This window comes from Drosophila mojavensis, unplaced genomic scaffold (genome assembly GCF_018153725.1).
Source record: "Drosophila mojavensis isolate 15081-1352.22 unplaced genomic scaffold, ASM1815372v1 contig_81, whole genome shotgun sequence".
Taxonomy (NCBI): Eukaryota; Metazoa; Arthropoda; class Insecta; order Diptera; family Drosophilidae; genus Drosophila; species Drosophila mojavensis.
In genome coordinates, this window is record NW_025318907.1 from 5,107,482 (window position 1) to 5,124,950 (window position 17,469).

At 42.6% G+C, this 17,469-nt stretch overlaps 1 protein-coding gene across 1 annotated transcript; it reads left to right on the forward strand.

Moving 5' to 3' along the window:
* Positions 1–9,636: 9,636 nt before the first annotated feature.
* On the forward strand, positions 9,637–11,418 carry LOC6580767 (glycerol-3-phosphate dehydrogenase [NAD(+)], cytoplasmic). The gene is made up of 7 exons (XM_002006534.4): positions 9,637–9,963; positions 10,021–10,227; positions 10,283–10,471; positions 10,682–10,865; positions 10,922–11,075; positions 11,144–11,236; positions 11,294–11,418. The coding sequence occupies exons 1-7, from the start codon at positions 9,742–9,744 to the stop codon at positions 11,322–11,324; spliced, it is 1,080 nt and encodes a 359-aa protein (XP_002006570.1). The 5' UTR covers positions 9,637–9,741; the 3' UTR covers positions 11,325–11,418.
* The last annotated feature ends 6,051 nt before the right edge of the window (positions 11,419–17,469 follow it).

A 17,469-nucleotide genomic window follows, 5' to 3' on the forward strand; every position in this document is an offset into this window, starting at 1 on the left:
TCTTAGTCTCAGCAGAATGCTCAAATATGCAATTACTGAGTGACGAAAAATGTGTCTTGGTCAGTGTCGTCAGGGCAAGATATATTTACATGCGCTTAAAGATACATCAGAGCACATTTATATCTCTGTTTATCTGGAGTCTGACTTCTTGTGGCGTCCAATCAAACACAATCCCACAATATCGTGATGAGGCCTTGGTGTAATTTTCAGAAGCATTTCATTAGCTCAAACCTCAAATCGTGCCTAACCTCTTTATCATTAGGTTAATTGCCTATGCACACACACACATATATACACACAGGCATGTTGATTGGGGACTGGCCTTCAAAGCCCTTTGGCCACTAAGCCTCATCCTTGCGGTCCGAGCGCAACCTCAGCGCGCATTGTAAGTTTTTTGGCAATTAATTTGTAACAAGATTTCATTTCGTGTCTCAGACATGTTTCGGGCCCACACTTAATTATGAGTGCCAAAATGAAATGTCACCAGCAGAACTTGGCAATCAGCTAAGAGCTTCAAGCCCCAAAGAGCTGCTTGCTTCGTTCCTTGCCCTCAATTCATATTTGTTGGCTTGTTCGCTTGTTCGCTTGAAGGCCAGGTGCAAATCATGGCCAAATTTAGAATTTATCACCGTGTACATAGCCAATAAATTACAAAGTTTCGCTTGCGCGCAGCCTAATGCACATTCGGCTCAAATCATGTTGGCTCCACTTGTGCTGGGCCAACGCTAATTAATTGAAAAGTTTCAAATTCACAAGTGCCGAGACCAATGCAATTACACTGACCGTGAACAAGCAGCAGCCGACATACCTATAATGCCCACCATTTGCTCGCACGCACTCACACACACGCACACACACACGCATACACCGGAAGCCATTAGCACAACAAACGTAGCCCAACATCAAGTCGCCCCGCCGCCCCCTCGTTATCATTAAGTTAATTATATGTTTGCGGGTGCCAAGAGGTAATTACAACTCGGATTTCAAGCATTTCACATGTCGATGATGATGGTGATGGTGATGATGATGATGATGATGATGATGTCCACGCTTGACTCTGGGCCAAGCTATAAATAATTTCAATACAAACAGCCCCAGTCCCAACTGGCTCTGCCTGGCTCTGTCTGATGTGGTTACGCTCAGCTATTTCTAATATCCCCTCCCATTGGCCAACGCAAATGGTCCATGTGAACCCTTTCGTTTTGCGGCACATTCATATGGTGGGCAGGGGCTCTTGAAAACTATGCAGAGATTGTCCTTTGGCAAAAAGCAATTTGTGACGCGGCCGACAGGCGCACAAACTTTACTCTTAACACATTTCATTAAAAAGCGTGAACAATCCATTAAAAAACTGACCAAATGAGTTTCGATGCAACTTTTCAACTCATCTCTGTGGCGTTGCGCAATTTGGGGCTCCTCCTGTTCCCTTTTCCCTTTTCCCATTTGCATTTGCATTTAATTTCCCTTTGCCTTTGCTCCTGCTTTTGTTTTTGTTTTTATTTTGGGTAAATTGTTTGCAAATCTGCTTGAGATTTGCTGCCCGAGGCTTGTGCAGCTTATTCCGCAGAGTTTTACTCACAGATTATTTTAGTTTCAACTGGCCACGGCAAATGTGATGCGAGCTGATTCGTGCTGGCAAAAAGTTTTTAATAAGCTTAATTCAACAATAAAATGTATTTGCTTTGCTGCGAGGCGCATGTAAAGCAAAAGCCGGACTCAAATGCAGCCTTAATTTGCGGTTGGCTTCCACCTTTCGGAGGCAGCCTTTTGACATTCGAATCGGAATTGGATTTATGGCTCGGCCATGTCGATTAGTTGGCCATAAATCTTGCCATTTGCCTGCGGTCAGCATCTTCGACTGGACCACATCTGCTCCCGTTCCGAGCGTGTGTAGTGTAGTGTGTTCGCGTCTCGCTTGAGTAATCTGTGATCGGGTCGCATTATGTTTTCATGACCGCATTTGTTGTGCTTTGTTAACCCACAAGTATCTCTGGCTGACATCGGGTCTTGGCGCGCGTGCGGCTTCTCTGCTTTTGGCATTTTATTTTCGCATTATTGTGCCATTAACAGCTTAACTCGTTTTAAATGGAACGTCCGCTGAGCGAGATATAAATATGAGAATGTTGCCTTTGCTGTTGCCTTTGCTGTTGCTTTTGCCTTTTAATTCGCAAACTTTTCTGCGCTGGCTGAACTTTAACCTGCCGCAGGTGTTAAAAATGATTTGCAAAATGCAAAAGTTTCACGTTATAAATTCCTGTCCAGCTAGCGAGCCGGCGAGCCGGCCCAAACACACAGCCAAAGAAGTTGAAATTGCTCAAGTTTATTGTTGTGAAATATGCGAAAAGTTGAATAAATTTGCGAATCGCAATACAAATAAATTCCCATATACTACTCGCATTGTCGCCCACTGTCGCAGCGCAGCTCCTATAAATTGCAATATAAAGCAACTACAAATGGAGCCGAGTGAAAAGTTGATAAATGGCCAGTCCCGGCACACCAACTCAGATATACATATATCCATATACATATATCCACATATACATTATATACAAGGGGACATTAAATTAAATGCCATGCCTGGTAAAAAAATATCTAAAAATAATAAGATAAAGGCTTCGCTTTGATATCAAGACACTTGATGAAAATAGCTGCCGGAAAATATGTTAAGAATGAAGCCAATGCCGAGCTGAGCTCCAGAAAATGCGCTCGACTAATTTCAGCAACAGCGCTTGAGCTGAAAATATTGTGGGCGTAATGGGCGCCCCAAGGGAGGTATTATTAAAGCGAATATACTGCTTCATTTGCAAGCATGAATTCGGTATTTCATAAATTGAATGTTTGGCCAGCTGAAGGCTATAAAAACCCGACCATAACAATACGTGACACTAGAAAACAACGAAAAGAAATATCTTTATGGGCAAATATGCACTTTTTATACCCTGGACATTTTTAAATGCAAAGGGTATAATAGTTATGCTCAAGTTAATGTAACAGGCCGCAGGAAGCGTGTTAAACAAAATAAATATTTATACTCATTTAAGATGACGAGCTGCCTGAATCTACCTATGTCCATCTGCTCGTCTTCTGTTTGTCTGTTTTAAATATACGCACATATTCTTGTATATCTTCATTGCTTTCCTTTTTATCGATTTAAATGAAGATAAAGAATAACAAGATAAGGAAAATAATAATTCGATTTTGTATTGTAAGCATAACTAAAATATTACAAAACGTATATATATTTATTTATTTATAGCGTATACAAAATACAAACCCCTGCTTAAAACTTTAGATATTCTGATACCATACCAATCCTTATTCCTTTCCTTATTAATAACTTAAGTAAACATTATGTTAAAAATAATAATTTAATTGTATTGTCTTTCTTTCTTTTTATCATTAATTTCACTTTATTAATGGTGTGCAGAATACAGTTCTAAAAGTTTAGATTTTGGATGCTATGACCCTCGCCTTACCAATTAAAAGTAAACAATCCTATTTAAAATACGAGAGACTCCCATTTTACTTTCTTTTCAAATTATTTTGGACTTGAAGTAAATTTAAAATTTGCATCCCAAAGAAATCATTCAATAAATGAATTCTCATTTTCAATCCCATAGTAGAAACGTATATCGATTCCACGCTCTGATTAGGGTATCTCCCAGTCGAGAGGTCTCGCCTAAATCACCTTTACTCTTTAGACTATTTGCCTGTGCAGTGCCATTGCACCGCAGGTGCTTTGTCATAAATCTTATCTCTGGCCATGCGAATGTGTGAACGCCCCCGCAGCCGTCAGATAAATTTAGTGCAAAAATATTTAAAAGTCTATTTGTTGTGTGCTCTGGCCCAAAAGCAGCCAAAAACAATGAAAGACTCGCATGAAAAACTGCACAAAAAACGACTGCAAAATGAAAGAGAAATGAAAATAGAAAATAGAAGTGAATACGGCCAAACTATATGCATGTGTGTGGGCCAATGATTGAGCGTGTGTGTGTGCGGCATGAAATGGCAGTGCGAACAGCACAGCCACCTGAGCGTCACAAAAAATACAACACGAAAGCAGACGAGAGACAGACACAGAGAGGAGAGAGAGAGAGAGAGAGAGAGAAGGACAAAGGACTGAGGCAGATAGCAAATGCAAACCTCAAAAATGGCGCTAACAATTTAACAACTCACTTCAAGTGTGCTTGGCTAATACACACACATGCACCTCTATACAAACACACACACACACCCACACATGTACGACAACACGGCGCAGTTGAAACTGAAGCCAAAGCAGAGCGAGTGGGATGCTTTTATTTCTTGGAACATTTATGTATTTATCATAAGCTTTAGCTATGAGCTCAACAACTCAAACTATTTTAAGCCACAGCTCTTAAATTCCAATTGAGTTCTTGAATGAAAAGTCAAAGCAATCTCTTTAGAATCTCTGGATCCCACAATTTGTTTGCAACTTTTTGCCACGCCAAGTTAATTGAGTGGATCGCGCGACTTTGACAGCATTCGCTTGACATTGTGCTTTGAATGCAATGCAATTTCTGGTTTAGTCTTTTTTTCGCTCTATTCTGGCTTATGTAGTATGTATTTGCTGTGCGTTCTTTTCGAGCCCGCAAAAAAGGAAAGAGGAAGAGCCAAATGTGGTAAGGTCGGGCAGCAAAAAAACATATGCAAGGCACGTTTCAGAATTATGTGCCGCGACCAGGACATGGGCCACATGCCACACACAGAGGCCACTCACTCGCAAACACACTCACACACACACACACGCACACTGAGAGCGCAATAAATAAATAAAATATCCAACACACACATACACATTCACACACGCGCACGCACACACACTTACATATGTATGTGTGTACCCATATGAGCTGAGCGAAAATCCAGTTGCCTAGATCTTCTATGCGCGCCACGCCCCCACCTGCTAATCGTCACTTAGCTCCGCCTTCGCCGTCAGAGCACGGAAATTGTGTAGCGATTAAATTGGCAATCAGCTCAAATGCAAAAGCCGCTTGAAATATGTCACAGTCTGCTGCTTGATTCGCCCATGGAACTCCAGCCAACAGCTCATCAGATCCGCCAGGCACAGCTGCCAGCCCATCCCCGCCCATCCCCGCCCATCACGGCCCAGCTGGGCGAGCGAGCACACGGGCAATAATTACACCAAACTAGCCGAAAAAGTTTACATTTATGAGCCGCTTGGCTGCTGCCTGCCTTCCTGCCCAGGCGTAGCTGGAGGCCCACACTCTCAGACATAGGTATTTGTGCCGGGAACAGCAACGGCAGCCGAGTCGTGAAAAAGTAGCTGGCAGCAAATAGCTGCGCTGACACAGTTTCGGCTGGCAGAGCAGGTGCTCGAGGTGCTTTAAAGAGGCCCTCAGGTGTGGCGAGAGCTGAGGAGCAAAGTCGCTTTAAAGACGTCGGCCGCATGAAGTTTTAATGCGTGCGCCAACTGCGAAGCCCTTTGATATACAATATTCGACTCGAGCGTATTTAAATTCAGTCGCAGTTTAGTTTGGCCGAGTTGAACAACTGCTGAGCAACAAGAGCTCAGTGTCTGCTTAGCCAATTAAAATTCTCTTCTCAGAGATTAGCTTGAGAGGAGACGCAGAGTGGAGCGTGGAGAGCGAGGCAGACGCCTTCACACTTTGCCATTGGATGACACCACAAGAGCGCGCTTTGATAGCATTTGACCCAGCTGCGAGTCCAGCCGAATCTCCAGGCATATTTTAATTACCATTTAGAGCAAAGCAAAATGCAAAAATAAATATGTATGTGTAGCAAAACAAGAAACATTAAAACGAACTGCAGACGCGTCTCGTTTGCATTCAGATAGCTACACAATTAGACGGGCCAAGGCGAAATGCGAGAAATGTTGCCGGAGACGTTGAATAGTTGATGCTTTAAATGCAGTCGGAAAAACTTGGCTTACTTAAAGCAACCTGAGTGGAGTTCTGCTTTAATCAAGGGCCAATCGATGTGGCTGGAACAAAAGTTTGTTTGCTTTTCCTTTTTATTTATTTGCTTTTTGACGCATTTGTTTATCCTTTGAACTTCTCCAATTAAAAGTAAATATTGTGAGTAGTTTATCTTGATTTTATTCATAGTCAGCCCAGCCACACGCCACGCCCTGCCACGACATGCAGTCAGAGTTTGCATAGTTAGGAGCCAAGCCCGATCCCGATTCCCGATCCCCAATCCCCGAACCCATTCCCTCCTGCACTCCCATTCCCATTTCTATTCCCAGTCCGCGCTTCGTTGTATTCGCATCTGTATCTGATTTCCACTCGGAGCTGGCGCACTCTTAAACTTTTGTCAAACTTTGCTTGCCGCGTAATTTAATGCCATTTAAAGAAGACGGGCCAAAGTTTGCAGCAGCTATCTAATGGCAACCGACTCGTAAATAGCCGAATACACAGCGCGCCTTTCTTTGGCTTAGTTATTTTTCAGCCAAGCGAGTGCCATAGCAACGAGCTTTTAGCCACTAAAGTAATAATATGTGAGTGTTGTAGCAGGGAGCTTTTAGACGTTAAAGTAACTTTTGCCTATTCGACTCGCATCTGCCTCTTCCTCCACAGGCAACAAGTTGTTGTTGTTGTGCCTACATGATTTAGTAGTCTCAGCATTTCTTGAATATGGAACTCGAGTGACGCATAAAATGGATTTAGCCTTGCGGCGAGTGTCCTTAGTTGTTCTGCATCTATTTCGAACATTTTATTGAAGGTCTAGAATTATGATTTTAGTTTGGCCTTTACTTTGCTCGTTCTGCACAGACAACAAATCACGTTCACGCATACAAAACAGGGCCAGAGAATTTTATTTACGACTCGACTTTGTACTGCAAACAGCATCTGCCGTCGCTACTTAGCGACTGCGACTAGACACGGACAGGGACACGGATACGGACCAAAGGCCACGCAATGGCAAGTTTTATAAGTCCTGAATCTAATAAAATGCAAACATTAGAGCAGCCGGACAATCGCTGGGGCACTGGACCTCGAACTAGTTGGCAAAGATGACCAACAGTGGGAAATTCTTGAGTCGAGTGCACTCGACTCGCGAATGCTTTGAGTTATGTTAGTTAAAGTCAACTAAGACTTGCTTAACATTGCGTATAATTAGAGAAAACGCCTTTCTATGCAATTCTCAGCGGTGCAACCTTTTCTTTTGCTGTTTACAAAATCAAACATGTGTTAGTCGTAAATTGGCTAGTGGTGGAAAGAGATCCAGGTGTTCTTACAGCGCATTTGAAGAGCAACATTAAGTATCAGCATTATCCTTGCTGAGTTTACTTGCTTAGCTGAATGTAACTGCGCTTAATGCCAGCTGAAGCTGTCTTCCTTACGCTTAAGTTTACGCGCCAGTCAAAAAATAATAACTCTGTTTAATGCGCCCGTTTTGTGGGCCAACCAGATGTGAAGATGCACGCATAGATGTTGTAGGTGGCTCGACACGAGAGAGCTTTAAAGTTGGTGTAGTCATACATATTATGAAGGTTTCTCACAACATTTATATGGAAAGCCAACCAGGAATGCAGTGGAAATGTGTGAAAAAGCACTTGTGATTACTTGATTTAATTTCTAGGCGTTGCCTCACAAATTAAAATTTATTTTTTGTAAAAACAGAAAATCCTTACTAGCAATAATTTTGTATATCAAAAACTGTATATCATTGTGAAACAATTTCAAGGAAAACAAGGCACATAAATATAAAAATTTAAAAATAAATAAAAATATTTATATTTAGAAAAAGAAAATTGAAAAAAAAAAAAAAAAAAAAAAAAAAAAACAGGGTAAAATTGAATTGAATATTAAGCATATGCACAAATAAATGGCTATTTATGTATGTGTATATTTTTTTATGTACTTAAGGTTATGTTTACATGAATTTCGAAATTGTGGTCAATACGCATATTAAGAGTAACCAACATAACCGACAGACACCCTCAGAGTTTTTATCAATTTTTCCATGCGATTATTTTTTGTACTCGTTCACAATTTTAATGGAGTGTATTGGCTCGAGTTAGTTATTGATGTGCGACTTGCTAGCCGTATGAGCTCACAGTATTTCACTGCCCGAGGTTGGCAATATATAGATAAAGTAGTATTAGTAGTGGGTTTCCCATTTACATACATTCATAAATATCACTTCCATTCTCTGCCTTTGTCTATCTATTTATTCTCTATTTTTTGTAATCATATAATGATCATCCAGTCTTTACATTTCAATCGCGCTAGATCTGTCCCACTGATTTAGTGTGCTAGAGCGAGACAGCTGCTTAGCGTAGTTTCCTATCACATGACTGTTAATGTTATTTATGCCACTGTTAACCATATAGTGATGACACTGTTAGCAAAACAGTAGAGTTATTGCTATAAACGTCCGATTGGGATAGTAGCCAATCAGAAAAAAACAAAAACAATGTGATAAACTAATCTATTGGAAAGATTTATCATATTTATCGTATATTTATCATTTTATACTTTTATAGCCAGACACTCAAAATAAAGCGAGCGAAGAGCAGGAGCGAATGTTCTAAAATGGATTGCGCCTGCCTCAATCATTTTTAGTTGTTCTATTTTAAGCCAAGGCTAGTTTGTACATCTCCCTCTGTGCTCTTAAATATTGTGTCATTCGGCTGCCACGCCCATTTGGCAGCCTCAGCAGCCCGCATGACCATTGTTTTGTCCGTTCGCTTGGTCAATGCTTGCGCCAACTCATTAAAAATTCCATTTTCATTTCGCCCATCATCCATTTTGATTTCATAGTCGAGTGGTGTCGGGCGCGGGGTTGGGTGTGTGCGTGGATGTGCGTCGGTGTGTGTGTGCGCGCATTGCGTTGAGCTCTGCAGTCGATGTCACCAGTCGCAGTCGCAGTCGCAGTCGCAGTCGGTGCACAATTTCAAAGTGTTTACTTTCTTGCCACATTGATTTCGTTGCAGAGACTTTCACTTTGGCTTTTGGCCTTTTAAATTGTTGGCCTGTGTGTGCAATTAAGTATTTTATTTATTCTGCTGTCATCTTTTCTGCTCCGGCTGCTCATAAATTAGTGAACACTTGTGCAGTGAACCTTAAACGAGTGCGTAATTAAAAAAGAAAGCCAGCAATGTGTGTACAGCCGATGCGAATACGCAATGCAGCTTCATATTTTACATGGCAAACATTATTGAATGGATATGCCATGAATTCGCATGTACAATGGGCGAGCTGGACTGAGCCACAGTTAATTATTTGCCAGCCAGTTTGGCGAACGTGACGTATGCGTAATTTTTCACCCATCACATACGCTTATCTGGCGCCTGAAGGGCCGGCCGTTCGCATACACGTTCGTCGGCCTGAGCACATTCTCTGATGAATTATTTGACCAGAGCTCAATCAATAAGCATGCACGTACATATATACTATTACACAGGCTGTATGCATGCGTGGCATTTGGTATACATAGGTGAATGAATACATACATATGCACATACATATATGTAAATATAAATATGCATAAATATGTAATTTACATTATCCTTACTTAAAGTCCGCCGCATGCCCGTGAGAGTTTCGGGTAAATGAATTGCAAATTTAACGCAATGTTAAACAGCAAATTAACCCGAGGAGCTGCCCAGGGGTGCGAGACTCTACAGAGGAGTCGGCCTAGCCGAATCAATCAGAAACACATCATTCAGAAACACTCGGCAAAACTTGCACTCTTCATTCGTTCACTCAGTTATAGAATCGACACACGGCTATGGCGGATCGGCTGAACGTCTGCATTATCGGCTCTGGCAACTGGGCGACGACGATTGCCCGCAATGTGGGCAACAACGTGGCCAACTCGCAGCTAATGGAGCCCAAGGTGAATATGTACGTCTACGAGGAGATCATCGAGGGCCGCAAGCTGACGGAAATCATCAACAGCACGCACATCAATGTCAAGTATATGCCCGACTTTGTGCTGCCGATGAATATCGTAAGTAGTGAATCGACTCGCCCTTCCCTGCAAGCAGCTAACGTGGCCCACACCCAGGTTGCCTATGACGATGTGGTAACGACGGCGCGTGATGCGGACATCCTGATCTTTGCCATTCCGCCCACCTTTGTGAACAGCTGCTGCAAGACTCTGCTGGGCAAGGTGAAGCCGCTGGCCCACGCCGTCTCCCTTATCAAGGGCTTTGAGCGCGGCGATGACGGCCAAATACTCTTAATATCCCATCTCATAATGCGCCAGCTAAAGGTGAGCTTAACCACATGGCCTCTTTACCGTCTAATTGCATTGGTTTATCCTCCAGATACCTTGCTCCGTGCTGGTCGGCTGCAATTTGGCCCATGAGGTCTCCAACAACAATTTCGCCGAGGGCACCATCGGCTGTCGGGATCAGAAATATATGCGCATACTCCAGGACCTATTCAAATCGAACACCTTCCGTGTGGTCGTCACAGACGATGCGGACTGCGTAGAAATCTGCTCTACCTTAAGGGTAAGCACATATAACTGCCCATCTATATCTCTGTATATCTACATCTCTATATGTTCACACATCTCTATATCTATACATCCCCGTATCACAATATTTCTCTCTCTGTATCTATATATCTATATATCTACATATCTCTCTATATCCTTTAAACATTCTATATATATCTATATACATATCTATATCTATATATCTATATCACACTTGACCCAGAATATCATTGCCTTTGGCGCTGGCTTGGCGGATGGCATGGAGTTGAATGAGAATACAAAGGCTGGCGTTATCAGGCGTGGCTTCTTGGAGACTTTGCAATTTGTGGACGTGTTTTATCCAGGCAGTCGCTTGGCCACTTTCTTTGAGTCTTGCGGCCTGTCGGATCTAGTCACCAGCTGCTATGGTACGCAGTTCCTAACAGATCTTGAGATAATTATTTATATTTGGTTTTTCTCTCAGCCAATCGCAATCGCAAGCTGGCCGAGGCCTTTGTCAAGACTGGCCAGCCGCTGAATGAACTGGAAAGTCTTCTCGTACCGGGCCATGAGCCGCTGGGTCCAGTGACCGCTGAGCTGGTGCACATTATGCTCAAGAAGAAGGGCCTGGAGGAGAAGTTTGTAGACCACAGAGCAGAGATCGGGGATATTTCAACTGAAGCATTTCATTTCGTCTCATTCACAGATTTCCCCTGTTCACCGCTGTCTTCCGCATCTGCACGGGCGTTTATCCCCTCTCCCGCTTGGTTGAAACTCTGCGCTACGCACGCGAGGACATGTGAGTAGGCTGCGTTTGGAAATAATCTATGTATATCTATAATCTCTGTTCCTCTAGCTACCATCCCAATCACATTTTCCCGTTGTAAAATCTGAATATTTCTGACTTGGCTAAGGAAAAGTTCAGCTTTTCCCATGTAAATTTTGTTAATGGCAAACATCAATAAACAGAAGCACAATTCATTTGATAGATGATTTCCATGCGGCCATTGTATTGTGAGCCGTATATTTTAGAGCAATTGCAATGGCATAGCCGCACTCAGCATTCAAAATAATGAACAATGCCAATGAACTGACAAATACGTATACGCAACGTAGTCCTGGACCGAGCTCTGAATGCAGTGCTCGGTGCGAGTATTCAAACAAAAGCCATGCACATTTTATTGTTGTGCGTCTTTTCTTTGGGGGTTCAAGTATTCCTTGAGGAAAGTGCACTCCATTGAATGCACTGACGCTCGAAGCACTTGGCAGGCACAAGCACGGAGCCCTGGGCCCAGAGCTCGACTACAAAAGAACTACAACGGAAATCACTTCACTCATAAATGGGTAAAAAGGAAGCCAGACCCGAGCACCATTGTTTCTCAACTATGTATCGAATAGTTTTCGGTATTGTTTAGGTTTAGGTTTAGGTTTCGGTTTTGTGCTTCAATTGAAATTGCGGGAAATGGGAGCACAGGCTCTCCGAACATAATGTCTGCTCAGCATAGAGGCGCCTGCTTACCTCAGGCCATGCACAGATCACATGCCAAATGACCCACATACTCAGTTAGCACACTTTGAGCTCTATCTCCCTCCCATTCAAGCATTCTGATTGGAATCTCAATTTTCAATTTCACAGAACAGAGCCGTAATTCGAGAACTTTGTGCTTAATTGATATTCTAATGCCCTGACAATAAACACGAATATAATATGCATCGAGGTTGGAGTTTGGGCATGGCGCGCCCTTTGACCACTCGCTGAAAAGTCAATTGTTATTTATTTTAGCAAAATAATTTATTTATGCAATTCATTTACATTTGGGTTTTAGCCACATTTTGTTTTTGTTTTTTTATGAGCATTAGGCTGCATTTTTTGTGTAATTAAATCAAATGACAAAGGCGCTTAGCGCTGATTTCGTTATGCATATGGGGATTTTCCAACTGGATTAGCTCATATCGTAAAATTACTCAATTTGATTACATTAGCGCGGCCGCAGCCAGCGACAACAATTATTTAGTTTGATTACATTTCACGGGCGCACGGGTCGTATGCGCGATTTGCCAGATTATCGGCGAAATCAATTAAGGCAGCAAAAAAACAAAACAAAACAAAAAACAACAAAACTAACTGTAGATTATAGATAATGCAAGTTAGCAGTTCATTTCAATTTAGAAATATATAAATATATAAGTATGTGGATATTTATATATATAAAGCAATATAATGTTGGTATTGGTTTATTAGCTCTGGTTGCATCTGGTAGAAGACGCAGTCAACCAAACTATCCGTTTACGTGAGTCGGGAAAATGGCCGAAAATGATATGGCAATGGGAAAAACTGTAAATTCCGAACGTATTTCGGGCATTTAGGCGCTCGGTTGGCTGTTGGACTGGTCGGCCATGTGCCAGTTGGGCAAACAAAGCAGCGCCAGCAGACGGAGCCAAACACAGATGCAAACATATGAAAAGCGACAATATTTGCATATCAACAGACGGCAGACAGCAGACGGCAGAGACGCTTTGTTTGCGAATTTCTTGTTGCATTTTGGACAGCATTAAGCGCGCTGTTCTCGTTTTTCCTGATAATTACACGGTAAATTTGGCAAATGTGACGGCGAGTGTATGCCACACACCGATATACACAGGCACACATGCAGACATGCAGATACGACGAGCACACCTGCTCGCACCTGCTAGCGAGGCACTTCTAAAAATAAATAACAATTTGGTACGTTACACACGTCGTTGTGCTTATGTAAACGTATCTGGCACTACACTCAACTACACACACACACACACACACACATACACAGTCCCTGTGTGCGTATTGGCTTGCGTGCGTGAAGTGCGCCTAAAAGTATACTTCATTTCCTGTTTTACACGAGAGCCAACTGCTTGGCAAACTGTGCATTGAGACAAACACTACAAATGGGCTGGCCATGCCTGCTGCTGCTATTGCTGCCGTTATTGCTGTTGCTGTTGCTATTTGTGTTTGATTTTCTCCTTCATGGAATTGAGCAAACAGCGCCTAGACAAAAACAAAAGCAAAAGGCGAAATTGAAATATACATGGCAGACGAGTGTGTGTGCTCTAGCTGGAGGCTGTCGCAGATAGTGGCCGAATAGCAATGTAACATCAGATATTCAAATTTCCGAAACTTTTTATACATTCCAACTGATTTATTTGCACATCTACATCTCTGTTCAGCTGCTGTCTTATATTTCAATTAAGGTCTTGCACTCGACGCATTCGGGTTTAATGAATGCCAGCAAATTTATGAATGTTTTCCATTTATTTTATTTCATTTTATTTTTTGCTCTCCGGTTTGTTTGTTCTTTTCATGAACTGACATCTTTGCAGCTGCTTGGTCTGCTCCGTAATTGTTTACTCGGAAAACTTTTGGCTTTTCACATTTTTCGCATATCAAATGTAAAATGATGCGTTTCTTTTGGCTAATGAATTTGTTAAAAGTTTGGCCAGCAACAGCAACGAGGAACGTTCAAACTTATATGAGAGCTGTCCGAGTTTACTGTGGACAACACACGCACATACACACACACACATACATTTACTTATGGACACGCACAGGATGTATAAACTTTCTAACCACTTTCAAAACCGAAAAGTGAAAGACCAATAGACTCCGGCTTAGCCCAACAAAATAAAACAAAAAGCTTTTGTTTTTGTGGTTCAGTGTGACAGAGATAGAGAGAGAGAGAGAGAGAGAGAGAGAGAGAGAGAGAGAGAGAGAGAGGGAGATGAGCACAGTTCGAGTATCTGGATGGGCACGTAGTTTGGCAGGAGCGTTTAACTATTTACAGAACCTAATTGACAGCATTAGAATCCAAAAACAACAATATAACGGCATTCTTCAATGCCCGTGAGTCTGTTTTAAAACGTCGTGTTTCGTAGCACACATCTCAAAACATTTGCAAATATTTTATGAGCACTTAACTTGGCCTCAAACACACACACACACACACACAGACACACATACATGCAATAAAAAGTCACAGAGAAGCTGGAGCAGCATCCGTTCGCATCGTGCCTGAATTGGCTTAGGGCTTGGGGGCAATTGGAGACGCTGCTATTGTCAGGGCAAGATGTGCGTGCGCCTTGAACGATGAAGTTAAGGACGATGCCGCTCACGACGAGGATGAAGATGAGCATGAGGGTGATGATGAGGGTGAGGATGAGGATGAGGTTGACGATGACGATGCAGCATGACATGTTTTGTTAAACTCGAAACGAAATCAATTTAATAAACTGTCAATAATGCAGCGCATTATCGGTAAAATGAGCTGAACAACTTAAACTGCTACACAGCGCAGCTCACGCGAGTGCGCAGATGAAATCCGAGTGGAGTGGGAGCTTACACAGAGAAAAACCGATGAGGACGTTGCAGTGAAGGCCTTTATTCCGTGGATAGGTAGGATAGGTAGGTCAACTTGGATGATATTGTGGTCCCAGCTCGAAGACTGTGGTAAATACGAACTGGAGATTGAGGGAATTATTTAAAATATATTTTCAGACCATTTCCAATTTATAATATGATAATGAATATTAATCAAACATTATTTTGCAGTGTAATATTGAAAAGGCACATTTTGAAACTGATCTTTGGCATTTGCATATTTTGCTGAGTGGCAGCTGAGACTTTGCAGGAAATGAATAGAACGTGTTTGTCTAAAGCGCATGATTGATGCCCGCAGAGAAGTAGAAGCAGACCAAATATTGCCCTATAAGCAACATGGGTAAATAAATACATCAAATGGACAATTTGCTTAGACTTCGCTTGCAGCTTGTTAACCTTTGCTCGTCATTTCGCATAATTAAGGACAGAGCAGCAGCCAGACGGGCCGTAGTCATAATCTTAATTAAGAAAGCTGTCTTCAGCTGAGCTGCCATTTAGGATTCATGTCAAGTGGCTTTTATTATTAGAACTGACTGTTTGAGCTGTCAGTTTGCATCGCTGTCAGCTCGCAGTTTCGGCGAACTGGGAACGCAAAATATGGCAGGTGGGTAGCCGAGGTGTGTTTGCTTTAAAAATGCTCAGACTGAGAACCAAATGGTACTATTCATGTGCGCCAGCAGCAACAGCAACAGCAGCAGCAGCAGCAGCAGCAGCCGCAGCAGCAGAAGGAACAAAAACAGCTTTGCCCTCTGGGAGAGGAGGGAAATGGAAATGGCAAGGCCGTCAACTGTGATGGAGTCTAGAATTTTATATGCCTGAAAATATTTTCATGGCAACGTACGATATTATTTCTTATCTTTGGACCAACGTGATACTCATCCGAAGGTGGGCGGCAAGGTGGGAATAGGGCTCGATTCCTTCGTTGCGATTACCATAACTATAAATATCGATTGCTTAGCTGGCAGTGCTTAAAGCTGCCAGCACACACACACACACACAGCTAGACATAGACAGACGAGTCACGCCCCCAATTGGACATATACACACGCACACACACACACGCACGCACACATGTGCAGGGCTCAACTTAAGGCTGTCATTGTTTTCGCCTTCGCCGGTTGCTCTCGTATCTGTGACGCTTTTATGTTTCAGCTATTGCCATTGCTATTGCCGTTTCTTTTCTACCTGCTTACACGGCTGCCTGCCTTATTTTTCTCTTTGACAAATAAATTGACATGCCACATTGCGATAGCGACAAAAACACACAAGAAAAGAAAAACACAAGCAGAGTCAGCCAGGTTGGCTGAAAAGCAGATATTCCGCTGCATGTGAGGGAAATACTCTAACCACACGTTCGAGGCGACATTGGATATGGCTGAGATGTACTAAGTACTCTAGTCAAGATTTAGTTAACAGAACTGGCATTTGTTAATGTTGAATTAATGTAAATGCAATGTTAACTAGTATCTGGCTGAATAATGCATTTAAATTGATCTCTTTCTAGTCTACCGCTCAGACGCTTCCAGCTGATTGTCTCCTCTTGGCATACCCGACGTAATGGCTAAATACTTTGAGCAAATACAGGCCGAAACGAAATTGTATCGACATCGAGTCGGTTTGCAGGCGATATTTGAAGGTTGTTCTGCCATTGATGGCACCCCTGTGCCCATGCTGACATCCGCGTCCTCTCTACCTCCTCTCTCACTCTCTCTCTCTCTCAGTCTCTCTCCCAACAATGAAATGTCAGAGCACGTACTAAAGGAATTCGTTCGTTTTGGCTGCCTCTCATTCTGTGTGTGTTTTTCTTTTTCTTTCGTTTTTCTTTTGCGGAATTGACGTGCGAAGAGAATGGCGACAGCGACGGCATGAAAGAAATAAATATGCCACAATATGTTAACGACAAGCCCGCCCCTCGTTGCGCCCCTGGCTCAGCTTCTGTTACCCCTGCGAAGGTGAAGTACGTGCAAGTTTTACTTTTGACGTTGGCGGTAAATAAATATTATTTAAGCGACACTAAAAAATGGCATTCGATTACTCAGCAAATGTTTGTCGGCTGGCCGAGAGCTGCGAATGCCTAGATAAATGAAGACCGGCTCGGCTTTGCCACGAATTATGTGCAATAAACCGAATGTGGCAGCATAAATCATTAGAATAGATACCAGCTCCGCAGTGTCTCAGTGTCTCAGTGTCTCCTCAGAGTCTCCTGCTCGACGAGGTTAGCCGCACGGCAACGCATGCAATCATTTTTCAATAAGCTGTATTAGCTTGTCAGCTGCCAGATGTAGGCATTACACATACGCCTCGTGGTGCGTGGGATTTGATTTATCATTGCTTCAAATTTAGCCAACAAGAACAAAGGAGACATTAGGAGCGCATTAGTAAATCTCAAAATCAATGGCAAATTTAGTTCTTGAGGGTCATTCACTGGACCAGAGCAGCACATTACACCGACTCGCCCATCTGGGGACTTATAAACTTCAAGTATTGCCCTGTTGTCGGTGCTGCAATTGTGCTTCCCGGGCGGCTGCCAATAAGCTGGGCAATAAGCCTGCTGCATCGCCAACTAGCCATAATTACAACTTAATGGTGTTCACATGTAAGCTGTTGCCAGAGCGAGAGAG